Source organism: Parus major, chromosome 5, assembly GCF_001522545.3.
Source record: "Parus major isolate Abel chromosome 5, Parus_major1.1, whole genome shotgun sequence".
NCBI classification, from domain to species: Eukaryota; Metazoa; Chordata; class Aves; order Passeriformes; family Paridae; genus Parus; species Parus major.
In genome coordinates, this window is record NC_031774.1 from 18,799,679 (window position 1) to 18,826,111 (window position 26,433).

Below are 26,433 nucleotides of genomic sequence, written 5' to 3' on the forward strand. Positions count from 1 at the left end.
TGTGTCTTTTGAAATAGTGATGTGAAACTTAGTTTTGCCTGTGTCATGGATGGAGCATTTTGATACGTTGTGGGGGAGAAAGGAAACAATCTACATTTGGCTGATTCAGATGTTTCTGATAAGCCTCGTGCACTAATCATGCTATAAAACTTACTATTTTGGTAGATTTGTTCTCCAAAGATGCCTGTACAAAGCAGATTCCTCCCTGGGTCTTCAGGAATGAGCTAGGCAAAAGGTCTTACCTGAAAAATCTTACACTGGCAGTTGTGATCTGCACTGTGCCCTGTGCAGCACTGAAGAATGGGGCATTCACCATGTTGTGCTCATAATAGTTTTCCTTGCCCTTGTTGTTCAGGCTTTCCTGGGAGAGGAAGGAGTTGGACTCCAAGAGTAACAGGAAGTAAGATGGCATAGGAATGGGCAGTGGAGGGAACTGACTACAGCTCTGCCATTCCCCCAGAGTTCCAAAAATAATGTGGTTATCCTCAAAATAGATAACTGATGGGTAAATAGATAAGCTTTGTGTCAACTTAGCTTGCTGTTCCTGGTTCTGAACCATGAAGGTATGCAGGTTAGCAGGGGGGACATGTTTTTGTGACTCCTCCATCCTTACCTGGGAAGCTTTGTATTTCTGGGATTTTTGCCTTCTCAAGTGCATGTTGCCTGGGACTAGTCTGGAATATGACAGGAAGACAAGGGGAACTATTTTTCTCACTCTCTTCCTTGTCTTGCAGCTTCCCCCAACTCTGTGACAGGTCATGCCATTTTGATGCTTATTAAAGCCACTGAATGTCATTATCCTTCTCTCACTTAAGTTCGCACTTCTGTGATATCTGTGTTCCAAAAGACAATGCACAAAAGTGAGAAAAATGGTAGATTGAAATGGCTGACTAGTGCTGTGTCTAATCTTTGAGGCAAATCTCTTAAGTTTCTTTCTTTCACTGTTCTCTTGATCTCAGTATCCTGATACTGTGCCCCCTCAGCCTGGCAGACTCAGTGTGCCAGCTACCTGTCTGGCCTGTGGACAGATGTGTTCCAGGGGACTGTATTCACACCAAGAAGCTCAATTCTAACTTTGAACAGCAGCACTATGTTTGAAACTTCAATTGAAAACCTAGTATGAATTAGTCAGTGTGTTACCTTGTGCATAACCCTTGGCTATTAACAACAGCCAAGCAACAAAGTATTTTGCAAGTACTAATCTGACAAAAGCATTGGAAGATAGAGCCGAGTTCATGTAGCATTGTCTGTTTTACTTCTGTTTAGACTGACCCTGTGAAGAAGAGAGATTTTTTTTTTAAACAAACATGGCTTTGACAAGCATAGAGGCTGCATGTGTGTTCTAGGAAGAAAATAACGAGGAAATCTGCAAAATCATGTGTGAGAATGGCAAACAGATAAAATGAGAATTTAAGAAAAAGAAAGTCCTACTGAGTACCAGGATAATGACAAAATAATCAGGGTCAGGGTCCATTTGTTTCATCTTCATTCAACCACTGATAAACAGCTTGCTCAGTGACAGCTTTTGCTGCCTTTGTTAAATTCTCAATGAACTTACCTCTCTTTCATTTGCCGCAGACAGCCAACTGTTGCCTGGGAATAACTTCACGAATGAATGCAACATTCCTGGAAACTTCATGTGCAGTAATGGACGCTGTATCCCAGGGGCCTGGCAGTGTGATGGGCTGCCAGACTGCTTTGATGACAGTGATGAGAAGGAATGCCGTAAGTGACCGTTTCTGTGACCTTATCATGCTTTTCATCACAGGGCTTGGCTAACTAGTGTTACTGCTGTGTTCTGTGTTAGAGAACGAACAAAGCTGCTGCCACTTTTCTCATTTAGATCTCGTTGGAAAAAACATGCAGGCTTTATTGTTTCAGGTCTTTAATGTTTTTCAATGTCCAGTTTTAATGGAGCACTTGGGGAGGTACTTGAACAGATGGATAAATTGAGGTGGACTTGACTTATGATTCTTCCATGATGCTCTGTGATTTTTAGGGATCTTGCATGTACTGGTGTAGTGCTGTAAGTTGACCTTCACTAGGTTTGATGGTGCCTTCCAATTCAAAATTTTTGACTGTATCCTGTGATTTTTGCTCTCTCTAATCAAAATGCAATTCTTAGCTCTATGAATTTTAACAATAGCCTTCTAAAAAATAGGCTAAATTGATTTGCTAATTGGTGTTCTTAGGTTTTAATTCTTCCTAAAGAACTTCCAGTTCTAGAGAGCTAAAAAGTCTGATCTGGTTCTCATCTGTGATTTCATCTTTTCCATAGCATTAAATAAGATTTAGTTAATGTTACTCAGCCATAACATGAAACTTTCTAGCCTACATGTATTAACCAGACAGCAAAATTATGCTGTAGCATAATGTGATTCGAAATCCAGTTGAGAGTGAAACAAATCAAATTTCTTGTGATTCTAGAGCAACTGAGAAATTTCTGAGAGGTTACTGGTTTTCATGTAGCAAATGTGGTCTCTCTGTTACACTTAAACTGAATTTATAAGAAGCTTACCTTTCCCAGGACATTTCCAAGACAGAATTAGCTTTGCTGATAGAACAGAAGGAAAAAAGAGTAGCTTCTTTCAAATTACCTGACTAGAAGGACATGTGTTGTTAAATGCTCTTGCTTGTTAAAACGTGATTCCTCTTCTTTAACCCCAGTAATCCATCAGTTTTAAATAATGGGGCTTTAATAACAGTGCTGTGTAAATCTCCATATATAGTTTTGCTCACTTTCTAAAGAATTAAAACTATCTGTATGAAGTGTCTAATGCTTTGCAGTCTTTTTAAGGCATCAGGCTTGTGTTGCAACATTGAAGACAGGTTAATTTTTTTTTCACACTTAAATGTTAACATTCAAGGAAAGGACTGTTACAAGGATTGATTGGTGTCGTGCATATCTGTTTAAACCCTAGCAGAAGCTCTATCAGTGGGAGCTTTGGCAAGAATAAAAATATCTAAAGTTCAACCTGTGCCTTTCAGTGCAGTGTTCTTGATGACAACTGCTGTATGACTCAGGTTCCTCATTGCTTGGCTCCTGAATAGACTGCTGGCATGACTTTTGGTGTGTGCTTCTACTTTTTAAAACAAGCTGATTGACAGTACTTCCTTACATTTATAGGATACACACCAGGAGTTTTTGTGTCTCTTAAGAATGTTGTTGTTGTCCGCCTTGCATAAGTTTTGTTTCATTTGATACAATTAGATGATGTTTATGAAGGTTTTCTTAATGAAGGCTGGACTGGGTATTTACTCAGGAATCAGTAAAAAGAAAATATGCTTTGTGACTCTGTTCAAAAACTTCCTTACCAAAATCAGTTGGGTCTGGTGAGTTACTGACAGTATTAAACATAGTAACTGACAATAAAATATAAATAGCTGTAAAATGGCAGTTCATAAAAGCTGTTCTTGTCACCACAGACTCAAATAAACTTCAGTGATGTAGGCTATGCTGCAACTATGAATTTTAAGTTGCTGCAGAACTGTCCTTCCTGGTTTTTTTTTTCAAATACTTTTATCTGGTTTGATTGGCTGACAGTTTCCTGGATGAGCATCCTTTTGATCCTATACAAATTGATGGAGATAATTACACTGTTCTTTCCTCTTGCCATACATCTATCTGCTATTGGATCACCCTCACAAATGTAAAATTAGCATACAAAAGACACTAGCAGGGAGAGCAATCGATGTGAATCCTATGCTGGCCTGCTGTTAGCAGGTCAGATAAGCCAAAACAGAATGGAGATAGTGCTCATTTGGAAACACTACAAATGTGGAAATTCAGTCTTTTACATTATAAAGTAATCAGAAGTTGGATGGGCTTATACAGACCAAATCTGGTGTTAGATTTGTTCCTAGCTCAGAGATAAGGCATTGAAAAGTGGCCCTATAGGTATAAAATTTTATTTTAAAAATAATTTTAATCTGTGTTTTGTTACTTTCCTTCCATGGGAACAGGGCTCTACTTCCTAAAGCTTACCTTGCAGTGAAAGTTCTTTGTTTTCTGCTATGGTTTTGCTTTGCAGTAGCTGAGCTGTTGATGGTGAACGCAAAGCCATAGGAGTTGCGTTAGCAGCATGAGATAGCTGAGTTCCCAGTGTGTTACTACTCACAGCTGTACTTTAAGCTATTTTGTCTGTGATTCCTCATCAAGTAACTATTTCACATTGAAAAGTGTTAAGCTTGCTTAAAAATGTCTGTGTGTGAGTAGGAGCTTGGTTACAGGGCTCATTTGCTGTGAAGATGAGTATGCTGTGTTGTGGCATGACCATGAGGAAGTAGTCATACATGTGTGTAGTTATCTGCAAAGGCTTTCTCTTCTGATTTGTCTTACAGTTGAATGTGGATGTCCGACTTTTGTCAATTCCACTGTTGTAGCATTTCATCCTGTCTGTCCCCCTTTAAACAGGAAAACTTTGAACTCTGGGTCTGGTTCTCATTTTTTGTGGCCAGCAAGTGGAAAAGTGATGGTCTGGGTGTGAGGAGGAAATAAGATGCAAAGCAGAATTACCTGCACATTGTCCATTGGTGTCTTATATCTTCCCACTCTTCCTTTTGACCCTTTTCTGTGTCCTCTTTTGCAGGACCATCTCTGTTAACTATGTCACTTTGCTTATGGCCATTCCTTCATTTCCCACACTTGCCAGAGCCCACGTACCCACATACCATCTGTCATCTTCTGTGCGTCCTCTGTGCGCTTACCTGTCACCTTAACATGTCCCATGCCAGCTGTCTTTGTGCTGTTCAGTGCACAGAACATTTCTCATACTCTAGCCTTCTCTAATGGTGATGTGATGACTGAAAAATGTTACCTGGTTTTACCTGGGGACAAGGGTTGAGGAAAGGCATGGAAGGGAAGGAGTAAGCTGAAACAGTGACTTCTCATTGTTGTACATAAGAACTACTTCTTCAAGAACAATCTCACTTTGTTTTTTTCCTCCTAGCAACTAATTGGGCTTGAAGAAGATTAATTTACCATATCAATGTGAATGTTTTGTGATACTTGCAGTTCTCTATAGTTTGAGTAAACTGCTGTCATCAGTGTATCTCCCAGTGGAGAACTGTTTTGTAGTTCATCCCCCTTTCTTCTGCTTCTCATCGGTTGAATTGCTCCTCAACCTATGTGGTCCAGTTATCTGTCACGCACATTTATTTGAAGTGTTCCTGTTACTACTGCTTTTCACCTGTGTGGATGATTTTTAAAGGAAGCTGAGGCTCTTCTTTAAAAATGCAGAATCTTTACCAAAAGGGCTTTGCTGTAAAGCTTGGAGGGATTTATTGCATAGATCCTAGATCCTCGTCTGGTTGCATACCAGCTATTACAGATACCTGGGGTTAGTGCTTGCCCTGCTCAGGTTGGGAGCAGCATGCTGTCAGCACTCAGTTATTTCTGTTATCAGATATGGAAGACAGAAAATTTTCCAAAATAGAGAGCCTGAATGGAAGGAGCCTAGAAATGTGTGCTTGCATGTTTCAAAACATTTTGAGGTAAATGGATTATCTCTAGTGCTGACTTTTATACCTACCTGCTGACCTATTCCTTTGAAGCCAAGACCTGTGTCTCACTCTTGGAAGGATTCTCATCTTGAGATTTAAGAGTGCACTAATATTCTTAGTTAAGCTCATAATTTACTCTGTCATCTCTGTTTCCTCTTTCCTTTGCTCTTTGTACATCTTTGTATTAGATTATTACAGAAAGAACATTGTGAACACAGAATGGCTTTTGTCACTAATGAGCAGCAGCTAGTGGGGAGATGGCATGTGCTGCCTTTGTCAGCTAACAAGCAGCAGATGGTGAGGATTCAGAGCATGGCACATCATCCACGCTAAGTGCCTGGCATGACAGCAGCCATAATTAGAGACATACCAAATACCCAGGAGTCTAGATTTTCCTTTGTTGCTCTTCTGAGAGATGCCAAATTTGTATGTTCAGCTATGAGCAAATAGTGGCACACAGTGAATGAGTGACTATCTGTGTTAATCCAAGGGTTAAGGAGTGTAGTCTGGGGGCTAGAAAAAAACTGTGCAAGGGTAGCCTTGGGGCAGTGTGTTCTCACATTCGAAACCTCCGTCCCACTTGCTTCTGGTTGGCACTGTTGCTCCTTCAACATGAACATAAAGGTAAAGCAGGTTTCTGAGTCAATGGTAAAAGCTGTGACTGGCTTGTATAGATGTCTGAAAAATGGGACATCGTCCATGCTTGTAAGGATGCGCTGCCTGCACACTCCTGGGCTGGCTAGCAAGAGCTGGTCTGTAGGAACATCCAGAACTGTAGTAATAAAAAGCTCATTTCATCACCAGCAATCCATCGTCATCAAGACTTGCTCTGATCGTCCTTCAGACAGAGCAAGTCTCCTCCATGGTGGAGAATGTCTTTATTAAATGAAGTGCTGCATGAAAATGGTCCATTATAATTAGGATTCCCCAGACAGGTATTGAAGCCACCTGCCAAGCATGTTTCCACTAAGGGTCAGTTTTGTCTCTACGCCTGAGATTCATGTGCTTGCAGGGAGCACAATCAGAACTGAAGGTTTTGCAATACCTGCAGTCCTGGGTTGCACTCAGCATGGTGTGTGAAGCTTTTCTGCAATTGCACAGCAGCAGGCTAACTTTCGTGGTCCTGAACACTGTGACTTGTATTTGAGCAGTCTGAGAAACCAGTTTAATCCAAGCGCCTGGTAGATCCGGTAAGAACACTTCTGTTTCTGTGTCAGGGAATGGCAGCCCTGGGCACCCCTGCTGAAGCCAGGGTCCTGGTGACAAACACCACAGGAACTGCTGCAGCTGGTAGGCTGCGTGCCACAGTGCCAGGATGAAGCTGTGAGGTAGGAGTGTGTTCTGGTTATGGTTGTGACCATGCTTCTATTGCTGGTTTTGTAACCATTACCTGTCTTTGTCAGGTAAGTAGACTAACATTTGAGATAGTCCTGTAATTACTTGTTCATTGTTGATATGTTTGCTTATTAATCTTTTATTTCATCTTCCCGTGTGTGTCTCTTAACTATGTTCTTGCTTTTAGCCTGTAGAGTTGGAACTGTGTGTTTATGTATAATAAACATGACCTATTTTGTCACATTCCATTGTGTCTGCCTTTTCTATGTTGAGTATGTTTGCATTTCCACTTAATCTATCTAAATGCACACAGAGTTTTGTATAAATGCTTTATAGTCTCAGAAGATTTTATAGATCTGGTGTCATGGGGTTGGAGATGTGGCACAGGTAAGCCTGCGTCATTCCAAGTGTTTGTATCTGCATTGCTCTAAATCTTCATTGTCTCTGCACTGGTGGGGACTTAAACTGGACTAGTTTAAGTAGTATATTGTAGTATATTGTATATTGTATATTGTAGTTTGAAAATGCAGCCCACAGTAACCATTTGTAAGTTACCCCGAGGTTTGCTGTACCTTACTTTCCTTTTTATTTCCATCTCCAATATGAAGCTTTCTCGCCAGACAAGTGTTTACTGCTCCCTCTGGTGTTCACTTGCAACAGGTGTTGGAGCTGCCCAGGCTGAGCAGCAGCGGGGCCGCGGGTTCCTAATCATCAGATACACGCGGCCGTGGAGGAGAGAGAAGGAGGCTTTTCACAGGAATGCCAAATAAAACCCACGCTCTGCAATTAGTAGCCCGGGTTTCCTAGATCACGTGAAGAATATTTTCCTGTGCTTTAAACCCTTTCATTTGGGAAACTGAAACTCTTGGAGAACAAAGGCAGATTAGCTAGCTTTTCTTCAGGTGAATTTTGACTGACTTAATTGCATTCAGTTTCTACAAAAGAGGTAGCTTTTTTAACAGCTGCATCCGAGGGCTGGAAAGTATTTAAAAAAGAAAAAAATCCTACTGAAACCAAAGTCATGTCTGAGGAAGTTGGTCTGTCGTAGGAGAAGCTCTTGAGTGCAAGAAGTCCTACACTTACTGGCATGGGAAATAAGAAGGAGGGGGATTGAGTGGGGACTTCAAAGCCATATCATATGCTTGGAATCCTCAAATGAGGACTGTCAGACTGCCTTGTCCTGCCCTCTTCGATGTAGGGTATATTTCAGGAGGCAGCTTTTAGATATTTTGCTGTTCACTGCTTTAAAAAAAAAAAAGGTAAATCATGGGTTTGCCCTCAATCAAGAGCATGCTTTGAGTCTGCTCTACAGGAAGCTCACAAGTTGATACACGATGTGTGCATGCTTTTCCCTTTGTAAGTCCCAAAATTATAATAGAGGCAAAAGCAAAACTTAGTATTAAATGGTCATTACTAACAACTCAAATCATTCTGGTGACAGTCTGACTTTTGATGTGCATCCTAACCTTGTGTTAAGGTTTGCTGTGAGAACAGTCAAAATCATGATTTCCACACTGCTAAGAATAAGTAACCAGCTTTAGTAGCCTCTTTAAAAGACAGAGAAAAAAACTCTTGTAGAGACAATGAGTTCTGCAATCTTTATAATGTATTTAATAGGTGCTTATTATGATAGTACAGTTATTACAGCTGAAGACATTTTGCTTGGATTTAACCACTCAGCAGGGTCAGTCTAATGAATGGCTTTCATGTACAGGAACAAAGGGCACAAAGTAACTCTGGCTCCCATCCTTTTAAATACTAGGCTTTCAGTTCAACAAGCAGAGCTCAGTGCACTGAAGAGTGAGATGTGGTGTTTTGTTAAAAAGAAATGTCTGCCCCATTCAGAAGGGATTGTCTAAACCAGTTGAGATCTAGAAATACAGCAGCGGGCCAGGACTTGGGCAGGACTAATCTTACCATTACAGACTTTGAATTAATATTCAGTAGCCCCAGAAAATTATTCTTAAAGCATTTATTAAGTGTAGACTAAGAGTAATTCTACAGAAGATGAGAGGCAGGGTGATATTTTGAAGAGATACTCTCAGATTCCTGGCATTAAGATCCAGCATTGCATACGTGCAACAAGTTTTTGGACTGCTCCATCATGTATAAAGGTGAAGGTGTCTCAGCTGCTGCAGTCTGTAGCTGCTAGCCAGGTGCATTTTTTAGCTTTGAGAAGTTGCCATTGCTGATAAGTTGTATTCTGTCTTGCTAGTGAACAGCTTATAGGCAGTGTGAGCTCAATAGCTGTGAAGTGGTCTTGTATCAAAGCTCACTACATTTTGGAGAAGATAAGTATTCATTCTTCAGTTGCTTATTTGCAAGTAAGCGATTTAGTGTCGAACCTAAAAAATCCTAAAAGGGTAACTCCAGCATCAAAATCACTTTTTCACATCTGAGGATTTTGTTACAACCTTATGATTGTAATACAATTCAAAAGTATTAGAGCTGAACTTGTAGTCTTTATTTCATCAAATCTGTCTTCTACTTTGGGAAGTGTGGAGTGGCTGTGATAAGGTTCAAAGTCCTTACCAGATGGTTAGGTGGCTGTGAACTTTGGTCATTGTCTATGTGCAGTTGTGGAGGTGATGACAAGCCTCTGCTGCAAATGGATGTGTCCCAAGACAGACGAATGGTTGATGCAAACAGCAGAGCTAGCTGTCAAATACTGACAGATTTGAAGTGCTCTGTGATCCCCTGTGAGCGTGAAAGGAGGGTGATACAGGCATGATGAAAAAGGTAAATTATAAATATATTAATATAAAAACAGTACGTTAAAATAACTAGTATAATTACAGCAGATTGAATACTTTGAGTAGTCCTAATATCTATATGAAAGGTGGAAGTGTGAGGCTTGTGGCATTTGTTTGAGAGTGTGATCTGGGAATTTGACTTGTAAACAGGACTAACAGTCTACTTTTGTGGTGCCCTGCTTTACACTACATCTCCATCTAGTGCATTTTCAATGCTTACAGAGGAAACAAGAGGAGTCACAGATTCTCAGTATCACAGAATGATTGGAATTGGAAGGGGTTTCTGAAGGTCTTAGTCAAACCCCCCTGCTAATGCAGGTTCACCTGCAGCCAATTGTACAGGATCATGTTCAGGTGGTTTTTAGTATCTCCAGAGGAGGAGACTCTAGAACTTCTCTGAGCAGTGCTAGCTTTGGACAGAGTACTCCCACCACAGCGTCACCAGGGCAAGGAAGAGGTGCATTGGCTTTTGTCTAGTCCTCAAATACCTCTCCTGTTCTTTATGATCTTTCAGAGATAATAGGGATTGGCTTAGCAATAGCATCTCTAACACATGTTGGTGCATCCCATTGGGGCCCATGGATCTGTGGGTGTCAAGATTGCCTTATCTCTTACCTGTTCTTCCTCAGCCAAGGGAAAGTCAGCTTTTATCCAGACTTTTTTTTCTTGCCTCCATGGTTTAGGATTCCCAAGGGCTGGCCTTAGTAAAGACTGAAACAAAAAAAAGGCATTCAGTATCTCAGTCTTCTCAGTATTCTTTGTCACCAGGGCACCCACCTCATTCTCAAATGGGTGGATCCAAATTTGTTCTGGTCTTCTTTTTGCTACTGATGTACTTGAAGAAGCCATTCTTGGTGTCCTTGACATCCATTACCCATTAATTCTAAACTGACCATAGCTTTTCTTACTGCTTTCCCTGTCTACTCTGACACTGATCCCATGTTCCTCCTGAGTTGCTTGTCCCTTTTTCCACATTCCATAATATTTCTTTTTGTTTGAGATTTACCAGAAGCTCCTTGCTCAGTCATGCAGGTCTTCTGCCCTTTTCACTTGATTTCATACTCACAGGGATGCACCTGCCCCCTTTGGTGCATCCCTATGGATAAGAAATCAAACAATCCAGAGATTGGAGGAAAACTCTACTTGACTATTAACCAGTTCTCTTTGTTCCTTCTACTTTCTAGGACTATAACTCATAAGATTCTCCTCCAGATTCCTTTGGCCTTGAGGATGCTGAAGTTAGCTCTCATGTAGTCCAGGCTGTAATTCGAGTTAATGCCCAGCTTCCTCCACTCAGGATCTTGAATTCCACCATCTCGTGGTCACTGCAGTCAAGGCTGAGCCCCAATCTTCACATGCTCAGCCAGTCCTTCCTTGTTTGTCAGTACAAGGTCCAGCAGAACACCTCTCCTCCATGGCTCCTCCACCACCTGTGTCAAAATGTTACCACCAGTACTCTGCAGGAACCTCCTGGGCTCCTGTGTGCCCTCATGAGTTGTTTTTCCATCAGAGATCAGGGTGGTGGAATTTCCCTGTGAGCACCAGAGCCTGTGACTTCGAGGCTTCTTCCAGCTGACTGGAAAATTCCTCATTGACTTCCCCTTCCTGACAGGGTGGCCTGTAGCAAACAGCCACAGCAGTGTCACCCACATTGTCCCTGAATTCTTACTGTAAGCTCTTGTCTTGTTCTTCAGCCCACCCAAGACAGAGCTCAGTACATCCCAGTTACTCTCTCACATAAAGAGCAGTTCCACCACCTCACATTGCTGGCCTGTCTTTCCCAAAAAGGATGCAGCCATCCATGGCAGCATTCCAGTCATCTGAGCTATCCCACCATGTCTGTGTAACTGCAGTGAGAATGTGCACACAGATCTCGAATTCTGCTTGGTTTCCCCCCGTGCTGTGTGTGTTGGTGTACAGCCATTTCAGAGAGGTAATTGTTCCTGCATGTTTCCCTGGAGGAAGGGATGCAGGAGGATCCACCAAAACCATAGATACCCTTGAGGTGGTTTTCCTTCTGGATCTCATCTTGGTAGTCAGATAAGGAACATTTGTTGTCGCTGTGGTTGGCCTGGCTTATTCCCCAGCTGGATGTGATGTAGTGAGCATTGCTACTTCACACCCTGAGTCCTTCAGTTTGGAGCCTGCTCACTGAGTTGGCCAGTCTTTGCCAAAGATCCCTTTGCCTCTTCTAGACAGGTGGGTCCCGTACAGGACTAAAAATACGGATTATTTTTTATATTGGCAACTTTTGGGGGGGCGGTGTGTTAATATATGGAATGAGAAAATCTAACAGCAGGGCCTGAACTTAGGAAGAGAGAAGCATTCTACTAGAATTAGCATCCTGGAAGGATCATGGCAATGAAAAGCTACTATCAAAGTAGATTTTGTGTATTACTGGAAAAAGCATTGTCATGTGCTAGGATTCCAGGCTGTCAGGTGGTGTGCAAACAGCAATAGTAGAAAACGGTACAAAACCTATCTTTAGTTGTCTCATTCTTACTTACAACCCAGTAATAATCTGTTTAAAAATCTAATGAAATGAACACCTCTTTTTCTAGATAACTAGAATATATAGCAGAAATCTAGGAATTTCTCAAAAAAGGTAGTTGTATTGTAGTAGGTGCACATATGCACATGGAAGACCTCTGGATATCTAGTCACATCTCAAAGTCACTGAGTGCTTTTTAGTCTCCTGTGTTTCTTGCTGCTTCCTGTCATATCCTGGTTGACCTGGAAAGTTTCTTGCAGGTAAGTAAAAAACATCAGAATTCTTAAGCAAAGCTGGATATTAAACAACGCGTGAAATGAGCATCAGCATTAATTGGGAAGATTCTGTAAGGCAGCTGCTGATCTTTTTGCCACTTACTCAGATGGCTCTCAAACTTGGAATATCAAACTGGAATTAGCTCTTGTTTTTACCCATGATTAAGCAACCAAATACTTAGTAGTTATAATGAGATTTGTAATTAAGTGACCATGGTGAATGTTTCCTTTGAAACTCAATTACACATGAGTAAGGCCAAGTGCAATAGCTGCTTATGTTTGATAGCTTTTTATGCAGGGAGATCAAGAGGGTTTGTGGTGCTAATTATTTAATCCTCTTGATGGGGGTCAGTAAATAGCCCAGCTGGAGAGCTTGGAATTGGGCAGGTTTAACAATTGGATGGAATCGGTGGCGAAGCTGAAAGAAAAAGAACAGGTAGGTAGTATCCCAGAATGGACTGAGGGATTGTAGCCCATCAGACACAGATGTTCCTGAGGAGCACTGCTACTGAAGTGTCTTAAGGGTGGTGTTCTGTCCTGCCTGTTTGCATCCTGAATAACTTAACAACTCTGAAATTGTGCTTATTTTGTCCTTTGGTATGATGTTATTGTTCAGGTTGTTTTACTGAGTAGTAACTTCTAAAATACTTTCCTTAGTGAGAAACTGCTTTACTGAATGTCTGAAAACCATGGTTTTTGTCTGTGTTTCCCTCTGCCATCTCTGCTTTGTGATGATTTTGAAGGACTAAAAGACTCCTAGACTATGAAAGATTACTTTAGAGCCTTATTCTGGCAAGAATTAAAGGCCACTGACTTATAGTAATTCAGCTCTGAAGTGCTTTCTTTTTTCACTCTTTTAGAAGGAAGCCATTTAGTCTTCATGGCAGCAAGATTCCCTTGGCTTTTTTTGCTTTAGCATTGTCCTTTCTCTCTTACTGCTAACTGTAGTGTAAATATTCCTCATGTAAGTTGTTGATAGTTTACTGTATTGGAGACAACCTCTGATGCTTCCTACTGGGCTAATTCCACTACTTAAAAAAACATAACATTGCTTCCTTTAAAATAAAGCACATCTTGGGCTCTTTTTCTGTGTGTTTGCATTAGCAGTTTAAGAATAGCAGCTCTCTCACCTGCCTTGTTAAACAGAGAGCAAAAGCAAGAGTGACCCAAGGATTTTTGTAGGTGCAATGAATGCTCTGCAGTTGGTTGTGCTTTGTATCATAACTCATTAAATTAAATAGTTGTTTTGTTTTGAATTGGAGAACTTCTGGCATAGTGGACTGTTGGGTGCTTTTTATAGTGGCAATATTACTCAAGTGCTAGCTTTTTTCTAGATAGGAAAAAGCAAGCAGAGGAAGCGAAACTTCACTGTGTTGTTCTGCAGGACAGCCCTGTTCCAGAGCTCCGTGAACTAACCAATGATGCATTTGCCTTCAGTGCTGAGGCAGCTGAGTGATTGCTGGTAGCAGTGGCTTTCCCATGGGAAAAGGAGCTGAAAAAAATGTGGGGTCTAAACAGCAATTAACACAAAGTAGCTGTAACTGTTTTACATGGTTAGGGTTTATATAATTTCTTGGGGTGAAAGGAGTGATACCCTGGTGCCATCCAGCTTGTGTTACATATTGTTGTCAAATCAAGCCTTCTTTTAAATTAAAGTTAAAACCTTTATCTCCTTCACATAAGGAGGAATTCCACTTTACTGGAATGCTGCATTTTGCCACTCATTAATCAAAAGAATGTGGTTTTACAGTGTTGTGTGATCCCTTGTCTAAATTAACAGCAGCAGAGGAGTTTAAGGTGGTTCATTATCAAAGTCAGGAAAAAGCTGATAGCTTTGCAATAATGCAGCATCTGCACGCAGTGGTTTCTGTCTGGAGAGTTGCTCTTGTTGCATGCAAGTAATCAAGTTTTGATTAGCTGAATAAATCATTATCTGTTGTTGAGTTGAGATGTGTAGCTCTGAAGCAGCATAAAGTTACTTTGCTTGATTGCTGCTTGGAGAGGTTCTAAAGCAATGATTTAGTTCAAAGATACTCAAGTTCTGTGCATTTTACTTCTATCTGCGTTGTCGCAAAATGTCAGCTCTTGTATCGGCTACATTTTGTCTCCTCGCTTCAAATGACAAAATAATTGAGAAACATTTTAAAACAGAAGTGTCTGTAAAGTTAAAAGAAGGAAATAGGCTTGCCTACTGTCCAATATTGTGGGGTACGTGCTGTATGCTCTCTTTGCATGTTGCATGCAGCAATTAGTGCCCAGTGCACTATAGTTAGCTGTGACATGCTTAAGCTGGCTCAACAGTAACAGTCATATGATCACAGAGTGGTTTGGGCTGGAAAGGATCTTAAGATCATCTAGTTCTGTCCTCCTGCCACGTGCAGGATACCTTTCATTAGACCAGATTGCTCAGAGCCCTGTCCAACATGGCCTTGAACACTTCCAGGGATGAGGCATCTGCATCTTCTCTGAGCAGACTGTTCCGGTGCCTCACCTCACTCACAGTATTTATTCCTTGTATCCAATCTAAATGTATTACTCCCTTTCAGCTTAAGTCCTGTCACCACATGCCCTTGTAAATAATCCCTCTCCAGCTTTCTTGTAGATCCCTTGCAGCTACAGAAGGTCAGAGTAAGGTCACCCCAGAGCCTTCTCTTCATCAGGCTGAACAACTGACTCTCTCAGCCTGGTCTCATAAGGAGAGGTGCTTCAACCCTGTGGTTCATTCTTTGGACTCCCTCTAAGAGGTCAACGTCCCTCCTGTGCTGAGAACCTGCTGGATGCATCCCAGGATACATTTCTGGATCGCAGGCGCACATTGCTGGGTCATGTCCAGTCTCATCCACCAGAATCCCCACATCCTTCTTGGAAGGGCTGCTCTAAGTCCACTCACCCTCCAGCCTGTCTTGACACCAGGGTTTTTGTTGACCCAGGTACAGCACCTTGCACTTGGTCTTGTTAAACTTAGAGTTAATACTGTTAGTTATAGAATGCATTTAATGTCTTTACTATTCCATCTATGAAAAGAAAAATCACCTGCCCATTGCAGATCAGTTGTAACCTTCTAATCAGGTTCCAAGTCACTGTAGCAATGAGTATCAAAATTGCTTCTATTCAAGAGCATTATCTATATACAGCATAAGGATTTACACAGTATATGCCAAATCTGATTTCTTTTTCTCTGCTATTGTGCATCTCTGCTGAGAAATAATAAAACGGATTACACATTTGTAAAAATAGTACAGTTTCACACTTGAGATCCTAAAGATAGCAAAATGTTTTTCTGTCACTGCTGTAGAGCTGTGCCTGCAAACTGTCATATCCTCAGTGGAGTGTACTACTGCTCCTGATGGGAAGTTAGTATTTTTTTAGAGCTTTGAAAGAAGAGGGTGGGAGGATTGGGTTCTGTGTAGCATAAGGAGCGACTTCACGCACTCACACGTACAATTGCCAAAATAGTTTTTTTAAACTTAAGCAAAGCAACCTGGAGGGAACATTTGGCAAACTTGTACTGTGGCCAGCAGCTCTATGCCATCTTCACCATTTGCTTCATGCTTGAACTTTAAGAGATGAAGAGAATGTTTTAGTGAAGAGCAATTTCTTCCCTTGGGTAATGAAGTCACAGGAGGCTCCTCAAGTTCATGGTAGTTCACTGACACCTCATTTTAAATACCATGGTGATTCCCTTTTGTGTAATGTAAATAAAGATTCACATTAATCTTCCAGTCCTGTGTTGTTTCTGCCACGGGTAGGTAACAAATGAAAAAAGGAACTGGAATGAATTGATCCTTTCTGCCATAGGCTCACAAATTGGTTGAATGGCGGATTTTTGGGGTGTTTTTTGTACTTGCTATATTGAATCCAGTCAGGATCTGTATTTGAGTAGCTTTCTTTTGCCACAGTTTTCTAAGTTACTCTGTGGTTTCTTGCTGTATTTCACCCCTTCCTGTCCAGGGTGTGGTCTCTTCGTTTTTCTTTCTTTCTGGAAACATGGGTTTAGGAGGACTTGCCTGTTCCTTTGAAAACAACCAACTTCCTCCTTTCCCTTTCCTTTAGCTGGTTGTAATACCATGGCTAAATAAGGTCAAACAATTTGCCTGTGTCCTTTTTTTCACTTATCTTCTGTCATTTCCTGATATCCCTGTAATTCTTGATTATCCTGAGCCTGTTTCAACCAAGTGTAGCAAAGAGGAGTATAGATTGCAAAGACAATGCTGTCCTTGAAAGCATATTGAGGCTGAAATCACCAAAATAGCCAAATAGATAGCTGCTGTTAGATAAACATAAAGCTTCTCACATACAGATCTGCCTGAAAACATCAAACCTGTGCAGTAGAAGACACAATGATGAGCAAAGGAGAAGAAAATCATTTTCATAACAGTCATGTAATGGGAGTTGGAATTGCAGAGGAATGCTGGGGTAGTGCAGGACGTGACTTGCATGTCCTATAGGCTGTCATGATCCTGGTATATATATCTGTTATTTGTTAGGGTGCCAAAGACCTGAAGGAAATGATAGCCCTTCATGTTTAGGGTATTTCCAGAGACCCTTCAGAATGGGAAGGTAGATTTCTGCTCTGGAAGAAATGATTGTCCTTTCCATAACAGCCTTATGAGGAGTGACCAAAAAACACTTAAAAACCTTGGGGAAACTATGCCAGGGGACAAGAAGGATGCCAAATTTAAAATAAAGCTGAAATTCCTCAGTGTTCTCCAAACTACATGACTTGGACTAAACCTTTACTGGTTTCTCATTTTTCCTGCATTTTTGTACAGCATATGAAAAATGCATTTTGTGTCTGGAGTTGGAACTTGGAAAACTAAGTTCTGTTTGGGAGCAAGACCTGTCTAGTGAGCAACTGACTGAGTGACTAGTGAATCACCTTGGTGGTTGAAATGCTCTTTTATATTCCTAGGGTCTCTAATGAAGTATAAATTTGAATTTGGATTGGTTTGTATATCGTATCTGTTGCAAATATAGAGAATTGCGTTTGGGTTTTGTTTGTTATTTTTTCCTGCCCTCCAGTTAAAACAAAATAAAATCAGTGGGCTATAGAAAACGGAAACTTAGAGATAATTTGAAGGTGTTTAGTTCCTTGGTTTTTTTTGTTCTGTGGTTACTAGTATGTGTGTTTTTATGAACAGTTATTCTAAAACAGAATTTTCTTGTTCTCTTGCTACTGTCTCTGGAGGAGAAGATAGATAGTTATATAATGTTCAGTTAAACATTTTATCCCCAGATATTTTTCTAAGTAATACTTACATTAGATAATTGTCCTGAATGGTTTCTCCCTCTTTTTTGGTGGAGTATCTGAGTGCTTTATACAGAAGGAAGAGTTCATTTTCCAGAAACTTGACTTTGTTCTTGGTTATTCCAGCATGGTTTTCTTCCAGGTGTGGCCAAACATTAAATATTACTTATGACTTTACTGTGGTAGCTCGAGGAAATGTCCCAGATGTGCTTTGTACCCTTCGTGGCCAGAGCAGCTGAGGATGTTGTGAGCTGTCCTTGTCATCTCTGAAACAGGGCTTTTGCAGCTCTCACCACCACTTCTGGCTGCACGTTCACTCTGCTCAGGAATGTGCAGCCACATGACCTCTCCTCTTCAGAGGGCCAGAGGCTCTGGTTTTGACAACTCAGTCTGAAATCTGTCAGGAAGAAAAGGCTACAAGAGTAAGAGAATGGTCCATGCTAGAAATGTTAGAAGTAAGTAATTTTGGAGCCTTAATTTGTCAATATTTTCAGAGAGGACAAAGAGCATGACTAAGTATAATCACAAAGTTGATAGTCTCTGAATTCAAACCCAAGGTGACTGAAGTAAACCTGCTTGTAAAATGGGATCCAGTAAATGTTAACAGAGGCAAAAGCACAGTTGCTTCCCCTCTTTCATTATTTTTTTCTTCTTCTTGAAACTCTTGGAACTTCTTTTTGTCCCCCCTGGAACTGTTCTGTCTCAAAATACATCTCTAAAATAAGTTGTCCAGAAGCACATGGGGAATGTTTACTGTACCGTTTCAGAAAGATGTCAGCTTTTATGGAGAGGAGAACAGCAACAAAAGCACAACATGTGAAACATTGGGCACCTCTTCACATACATGTGCTAATACCACTCTCTTCCAGCAGCATCTTCGCTGGCTTTTTAGAGCATTAATACAGACTGCTTGCTTTGATGACACTGAATCTGTTGCTGAGGTTGTTTTGCTGCCTTTGTTTAAAGAGTGGGAGTATGATGGTGCCTCACACCTTGCAGTTACTGAATTATTTAGCTGAGATCAGTCTGTCTCAGAACTCTAACACAGAAGCTGCTCTTTGAAGTTGTGTGAAGAATTGCAGGGGCTCAAATGTCTCTGCTGATGGTTTTCTATTGCCAGAGGTGTGAAGCACAGCGGCTATTCAGAGTAATTTATCATCTTTTTCAGCAAAGTAATGGCTCACTTTCTTTTCCCCAAGTGGACCTTGGATACTCTTCAGAAAAAGTGGCAGTTGAATATATGAAATTTAGTGATACATCTTATTTTTGTACTTCATCATTCTAATTGAAAACCACTAATAAAATGAAGGAAAACATGTAAGAGCAACTGCAGGAATTTGATTTTGGAGGACATTAAAGCAAGTGAGAATTACTGTAGTTGTGGTTTAAAACAATTTATATGCACTCTGTTAAGTGACAGAAGAAGACTTTGCTACAGCTGTACTTAGTAGTTAATCCTGGAAGAGAGGATTCCTTCCAAATTAATGCTATTTATCCCTATTAGATTTTTATTTTTTTTTAGTCTGTACGCTGATAGTCCCTGACCTTCTCCTGACCTTGTAAAACTGTGCAGGTTGGTGTATTGATGTGCCATAGGGCCACATTAAAAAAAATTGCCTCTTGCTGTGATACCTGATCTGTCATATTTCAAAACCTGTGAGTTGTAAGTACATCTTAGATTTTGTAGATTTGGTGTAGGGGTGGAAACATTTGCTTAAAAGGCCAGCAAGTTCTGAATCTTCTTTCCTGGTGTTCTCCCATTAGTGGCATTACCACGTTGCACCATAAACACATTCCTGCAGTTACCAGCATACTCCTGAAGACTGCCTTTGCTTTAGAGTGGACTGTCTGAGCACTTCAGTGTCCTGTGGTCCATCAAGTCATAAGATAATTGGAAAAAGTGAAGCGTCTGTCTTGTAAAACTGCTTTTTGGTTGGGAATGGTTTTGTTCTAGGCTGGTGATACCACAGGACTTAACTGGAGCTTTCCTTGGGCATCGTGGTGGAACCATCTGCGTTACTGTGGCTGAGGGCAGTGTTCTCTTACTATGAAGAGTTGCTGACTTGAGATCATAATGAGAATCTGTAATCGTGTATTAAACATATTTTGATGCTATTGTTAGTATTTAATGTTTTATGAATAGCTGTGCTGTGCAGCAGGAGATACAGTGGTCCTTTTTCACCCAGTTTTTATATAAATTATGTTGAATAAAGGCAGTGTTATTTGAGGTTGCAGCCTGAAAAATATTTTAATGAGGGTCTCTTGTGTTTCTTACTCTCACAAAGACACTAATTTGCTTGGAAGACACCTAACATCAGTGCCAACATTGCTGCATAGAGCACCCTTAACTGTACTGCTACAAGAGATCTCTAACCATTGTAAATTGTTTCCCTCACCTCTGCCCACTTCTGTCTCTTCTCGCAGCGAAAGCCAAATCCAAATGTGGTGCCACGTTCTTCCCGTGCGCCAGCGGGATCCACTGCATCATTGGCCGCTTCCGGTGCAACGGCTTCGAGGACTGTCCCGACGGCAGCGATGAGGAGAACTGCAGTAAGTGTGAACCTGCTTGCAAGTGAGGGCACTGCAGCTTACTTCAACTCATTGGTGCTACTTAGAAAGGAAACATTCAGTATCCTTCAGTTTCTGAGTCAAACATTCTCCCTGTCATTTATGACCCAGATGATCCTTGGCTTTTCATTTCATGGAAATTTGTCTGCCTTTTTTTTTTTTTTAAGGTCTACCTCAGTCTTGCTTTGTGCATAATGCCTTTATGATACTTCAAGCCCCTGAAATTAATTTTAAGCTCCGTGTTTGTTTTGAACATGTTCTCTGGACTCAAATGTAACTCAAATTGGACAAATATTAAATATAATTTGAATTGTTCCATTTTTATTTGCCTATTTCTTGTCACTGAAGAATATGATGTATTTGGTCATCAGCACATCTGGGTTTCTCTTTATACATGTTCTCAAACAACAAAAAAGCAAATAATGGCGTATTTAGTGAAACAGGTTCTTGGAAGGAGAGGAGGTTCTTGAAGCCAGACATGCCTGCCAATGCACAGCAGCAGGGAAGTTGTAGCAGAGAGATGATCTGAAGTGCTGTTTGTTTTGGGCTAAACCCTCTGTGTGTGGCAGCACAGATCCATTTGTATCTGTAAGTCTAGCAGGCATAAGTCATAGCAGTAGGGAAAAGTTATGTTGAATCCAGCAGCCCTGTTGTTGCTATCAAGAGCTGGTAAAAGCATGGGTCTCTAGGTGAAAGCTTGCAGCAATATACTTGCTCATCCTCCTGTCAGAGACATGCTGAGGTTTTGTTTTCAATGACTTTTAAAGGTCAGGAGGAGGACAACAGACAGCAGCTTTCAAAGATAACAAAAGGGCTAATCTTTAGAGTGATCTATCACTGTCTGCTTCATGGAGGACTTGTCTTTCCTGTTGGTGGTTGCTGTGCTTTCCCCACAGCATGAACCTCTCTTAAGGTGGCATCTGTTGTTGTCCTGGAGAGTCTGGTTTGGGTCCTGCCAGGACTTCGACTGTGGCAGCGAGTCAGCATTGAAGGCTAAGGAAATTACTCCGGGTTACACTTGAACAAGTGGACTAAAAATAAGTTTTGACAAAAAGCGCTTTGAATATCCTTAAGGTGGTAGACTGCTAAGTGGCTGGTCTCAGTTGAAAGTGCACCAGCTTATGGAGTTCATTAGGAATGACACAATTTCCCGTGAGCTTGTAGTGTATAGTTCCAATGGGACCTTACAGCTGATGATAACATGCTACTGATCTCCCCATTATTCTATGCCAATGAGGCACTTGGTGTTTTTTAGCATGTCTAAATGTCTAGTTACTGCTTATGAAGAGGAGTATGTAGGTTCTAAGGTGACCTCAAAAATCAATGTGGTATGCAAGTGTGCAGCAGTTTCAAACCAGAGGAGTTTTAGCATGTTTGTGCTAAACAAGCTCTTGGGGAGCTGGAGAAATTGGGAGTGTTTGTTATTTGTCCTGCAGGTTATATCCAGGGTAGACTCGAAAGTTTTATTAATTAATTAATTAATTCATTAAAAACTCTTTAGCTGTAGCTCTTTAAAAAATGGAAGCCAGTTAGTATTTGGAAACTGTAATCCCCTTTGTTATTGTGTCAAACAAGCAGTTTGAAGTAGACAGGGCATCTAAGCAGCCTTTAAGATTTTTGATTGGAAAGTTGCATTCTGTTTCAGTCATCCCATTACCAAAAACTGTTTGGAGTTCATAGAAGAGTGCCAAAAAGGATTAAAGGACAGAGACTGATTTATGAGTAGATACTAAAACCAGCTAAATCAGGCATATCTCAGCTAAGTGATGACTGTGTTGAAGGATATGGTTATATATGATGTATATGAGGGATGCAAACACTGTTCCTTAAAAAGGAGTTGAAATTCAAACAGTGAGAGGCTGAGAGATTTCAACATTGCCATTGTATCAATTCAAAATAGTAAGGAGAATGGGGAAGAGGTAAATAAACTACTGCCAGGCCAATTCTACTCAGTCAGAATTGTTGTCTTATAGTATGAAACTTCATCTAAACGGAGTCTTCTGTAATGGGAATCAACAGGCAGTGTTTATGGTAGGCCGTTCTACCCTCCATATGTCTTCAGTGTGAGCAAATGTGGAACAGTTATCATGATTGGGCTCTCATGAAAATGAACAGAAGGCTTATCACAACTGTGGGTGGGCTAAATCTCTGGTAATTGTAATGAATCTTGCATAAATTAGAAGTTTCAGCTCTCCCTGGTTAGAGAGCCAGGGCTGGTTTGATTGCCAAGTTACTCCCACTTACCCAGTGAATTGACCAGCTGTTGAGTTGTGATCTGTGGTTGATGCTTATCAGCTATTTAACAGCCTGGGCAAGAGAATTCCTAATGAGAGATCTCACTTTCTCTTTTTTGCAGCAGCAAATCCATTGCTTTGCTCTACTGCCCGATTCCACTGTAAAAATGGTCTTTGCATTGATAAAAGCTTTGTGTGCGACAGTCAAAATAACTGCCAAGACAACAGTGATGAGGAAAGCTGCGAAAGCCCTCCAGGTAGGCACAGGGGTTTTATTCTCTCCTGCAATATTATACCAACTCAACACAGAACAGACTCAGTAGAAAATAGGATTCTATTGGCTTGCTCTGTGTTGGCTAGCACTGCATATAGTGAGAGTGAAATGTGTAGAGAGTGTGCACATGCATACATTGCATTCTCAGTGCTCAGAAGAGTGGTTTCTTTTTCAAGTTTGCAAAAACAGACTTTTGCAGGAAGTGCTTGTAATGTGTGATCCATTGGTCACTGAAGTTGCTGGAAATCCATTTAGTACTTCTGTGAGATGGATTGGACATGGGGGAATTGATAGTCAGACCTGAGCTGGAAGTGAATCTGTCTGTTTACCAGATGAGTAAATATTGTGTATGCTAAAGCTTTAGATCTTCATTGCTCAGTTAACTTCTGAAAGACATATTTATGTTTAACTGCAGGACAGGTCTGCAGTGAAAGCATTTATTCCTACCCTTCCCCTGAAGACAGGGAAGAAAAATTTTATTTGAAAATTGTTGTGTGTTGAGTCTTGGGAGAATCTCAAAACACAGTGACATTTTTATTCTTTTTAACCTATCATATAAGTCTACAGGTAGTGCTTCTCAGTTTTATTTTCTTAACACCACAGTGTTTTATAAAACGTGAAGTATATATGAATGACTTGAGGTTAACAAACAGTGTGTATTGGGCATCTGCTGCTAAACATTTCAATGGCTGAGTTACTACCGTGAGACCAGAGTAGAACAAATATGGGAGACGGTGGATATTTCCAGGGGAGGATCAGCCTGTAGAAAGCAGGACAGATGAAGAGAGATAAAGCAGCATATGAAGGAAGATGTCATTAGTGAAATTGAAGGAGAATTACTTTACTATCTACCTGCACTGATGAATTAATCGTTTGTGAAAAATAAAATAATCCTGAGCTTAAGATGATGATAAATTTTTTTGACAACTCACAGAGGAAGAGGAAAAACACACAACAGCCGTACTAACAAAACAGGGTTTATAGCAGTGGTGTGTGACAGTCTCTTCTGTGTTATACCTCTGCCTAGCCTATGAGCTCTTGCCTTGGCTCCGCATATAAAGGTTGGAGGGGTCATCTTGGTAACTTTTCAGCGTGCTGAGCTACATCACAGCCTGGGAACATAGCTGTGTGTGGATCAGAGCCTTGCAGAGGGTCTGGCCTGCCCCTGCTCTCTGTCGGGAGCAGGACCAAAGGGCCAAGCGCGTGCCCAGGGCTGGACTGCTCTTCACTCCAGCTCTAAGGCAGCCTAATCAGCTTAATGTGAGTGGTAAGATTTCTTTCGCTTTCTCGCTTTGTTTTTGCTTCTGGAGCTTAAAGCAGCAGTGCTATTCTCCTAGGTTGGGATGACTGCTTCCTCTGCAGATTAATTGGTTGGATTTCCTCCAGGTTGTTTGTTGTCATGACAATCTGCTTTTGGAACTGACTGTCAGGCTCAAGAGAAGAAAAGAGCTGTATTTCATGAAGCTGTTACTTTTGTCTTCATATTTGGTCTGTCTGGAAATGTTAGATTAGTAAGAGAGTAAGCAAAGTAATTCTTTCTGATTATGTGTGTGAAAGCGGTGCAAACAAGGCAGAAAGAACTCTCTCCATTAAGACAAGAACAGCCACAGTTGCGGGCCAATTTAAAAAAAAAAAAAGAAAAAAAAAAAGTCCAAGTATGGGGCTGGGAATGAGGAGTTCCCAAAGTGCAGTACTGGTTGTGGGGAGCCTGTGTAATTTGCTTTTCCTTTGGCAGCTCAGAGCCTCCCTGAATGGCCGTTTCACCATCTATAAGTGGACAATGGTGAGAGGGTACCTGTCTTTAAAAGCTAGGATTAAAAGTGTGATGTGTTCAGCTTCCCATCTGAATATAAATGACGATTCCCTCTGGAGTTTGCAGCTGTGGGTATGTCTGTCCTGGCTTGCAAACACACCAACTACTTCGTGTTAATTGGGAATTAGATGCTACTGTGGACAGTCTTTAATTTCTCACAATTCTCCCTACAGCAGATCTAATTACTGTAATTACAATGTGTTTGTGTCAACACAGTAGCCAAGAATCCTGGTCATTAACTAGAACTCAAGTGCTCTGGGTACTTAGGGACAGAGCAAGGCAAATCTGTAGGGTGTTATAAAATGAATGTAGAGGGGTTCCTTCCGACTGGCTGTGTTATGTCAAATGAGGTAGCTTTAGTTCAGTGTAATTGAGTGTAATCTGACAATGAGATTGTCTTTGTGTGCTGTTTTTCTGTCTGTAAATGTGTTGATTTAGAAGTCACTGAGCTTCTGAACCACTGCATGATAGCGTCGTTATCACCATTTAACAGATGGGAAAGAGAGGGCATAGATCAGCTAAAGGAAATGCTCCCAAAGTGCCATCCTGGATGGTAGGACTGGAGCTTCAGCTGTGCTTGTCTGCTTCAGGGGCATGTCATTAGACTTAATCAGTGTTTGCAAACTGTTTTGAGATACTATGATAACATGGGAAATAGAAGTGTGAATTATTAATTGATACTTTGCTCTCCTTCTGCTCTCTTGGGTATACTGACAAGCTTTTTAGATTATCACCTCTTCCTGCTCTTCCATGAACTTCAAAGGCTTCCTTTATCCTGCTGTCATTACTGCAGACTCCAGTAGCATATCAGTTTGGTTTGTGTCAGATGCTCCTCCATGCATAAGGATCCTTTCAGTCAAGAAGGGTCACTCTGCAAGGATCCTTTCAGTCAAGAAGGGTCACTCTGCAGACTAGGAAAACAGGAATGTGGCCTCCTACTGAAAAACATATTGACCCATCTTTGACATGGAACACTTCAAAATGTGCCATATTCAATGAATAACAGCTTTGGTGGCATGCTGCAATTTGAGATGAACCTGAAGATATGCTTTTATAAAGACTAATTTTGGTCACAAATAAGAGCAGATTCATTTGAGAGGAGGGATGGCCCCATGATTTAGCTGTGAAAATGAGAGGAAGATCAAATTTCAGAGCACGTTCCTGCCCTCTCTTTTCCTCACCACTTGTAACTGAGTGTTGTGTATTTTACAAAGGTTTGTATGTCATGAGGAAAGTGTCAGATTAAAAAGTGCCAGTTCAGCAGCAAGTCAAAGAATTCTTCTCTAATTCCTCACAGAAGTTATCTGTAGCTCTTGTCACTGCAGTGATAAACTTCAGAGCAATTCTTTTAATCCCACCACAGCTATACTTTGGTCATCTCAGTTTTCCAGCAGTCAAGTAGCACAGCAAAGTATTTCCCTTAATCTGGAATGTGATGTATTCATCAAAGTATGTGCTTCAGTCTTGGGATTGGATGGAAGATATCATTGCTTGAATTATCCACACCAGTCAAAAATGTGAATTACTTAAGAATTATTCTTTCTAGGGCATTACTCCAGGTTTACCAACACCAGCAACAACTAGAAATTTCTGCTACTGTTCTGTGTTTAATTGATCTCAATTCAGAGGAAAGTTTCTCTCTCCCACATACTTTTCTCCTATGCTTCTATTTAGCTGACAGTGTTAATCATTTGTAGCATCTACTCTGGGTGTACTCCTCAGGCCTGTTGCTGGGGGGATTTCCTGTTCTGTGACAAGAATCCACTCAATTGGAAAGGAATTGCTCCTTCTCAGTATCTTCCAACAACTATGTAAATTTGTTCAGCTCTAGGACTGTGTTTAATTTATTCTTTTAATTGGTTTGGGGTTTTTTTAATCTAAATGAGTCCTCACAGTGCTTCTTTTCCTCCATTTTGTACTTTTCGTTAGAAGACTAATGA

At 40.9% G+C, this 26,433-nt stretch overlaps 1 protein-coding gene across 1 annotated transcript in view; it reads left to right on the forward strand.

The window, feature by feature from the left end:
* The first annotated feature begins 1,473 nt into the window (after nucleotides 1-1,473).
* Nucleotides 1,474-26,433, forward strand: part of LDLRAD3 (low density lipoprotein receptor class A domain containing 3) — a 73,332-nt gene continuing 48,372 nt past the window's right edge. Inside the window, exons 1-3 of the mRNA XM_033515296.1 lie at nucleotides 1,474-1,725; nucleotides 20,029-20,154; nucleotides 22,529-22,663. Coding sequence (XP_033371187.1) covers nucleotides 1,638-1,725; nucleotides 20,029-20,154; nucleotides 22,529-22,663 — 349 coding nt within the window. The 5' untranslated portion in view covers nucleotides 1,474-1,637. The remainder of the gene's footprint in view (nucleotides 1,726-20,028; nucleotides 20,155-22,528; nucleotides 22,664-26,433) is intronic.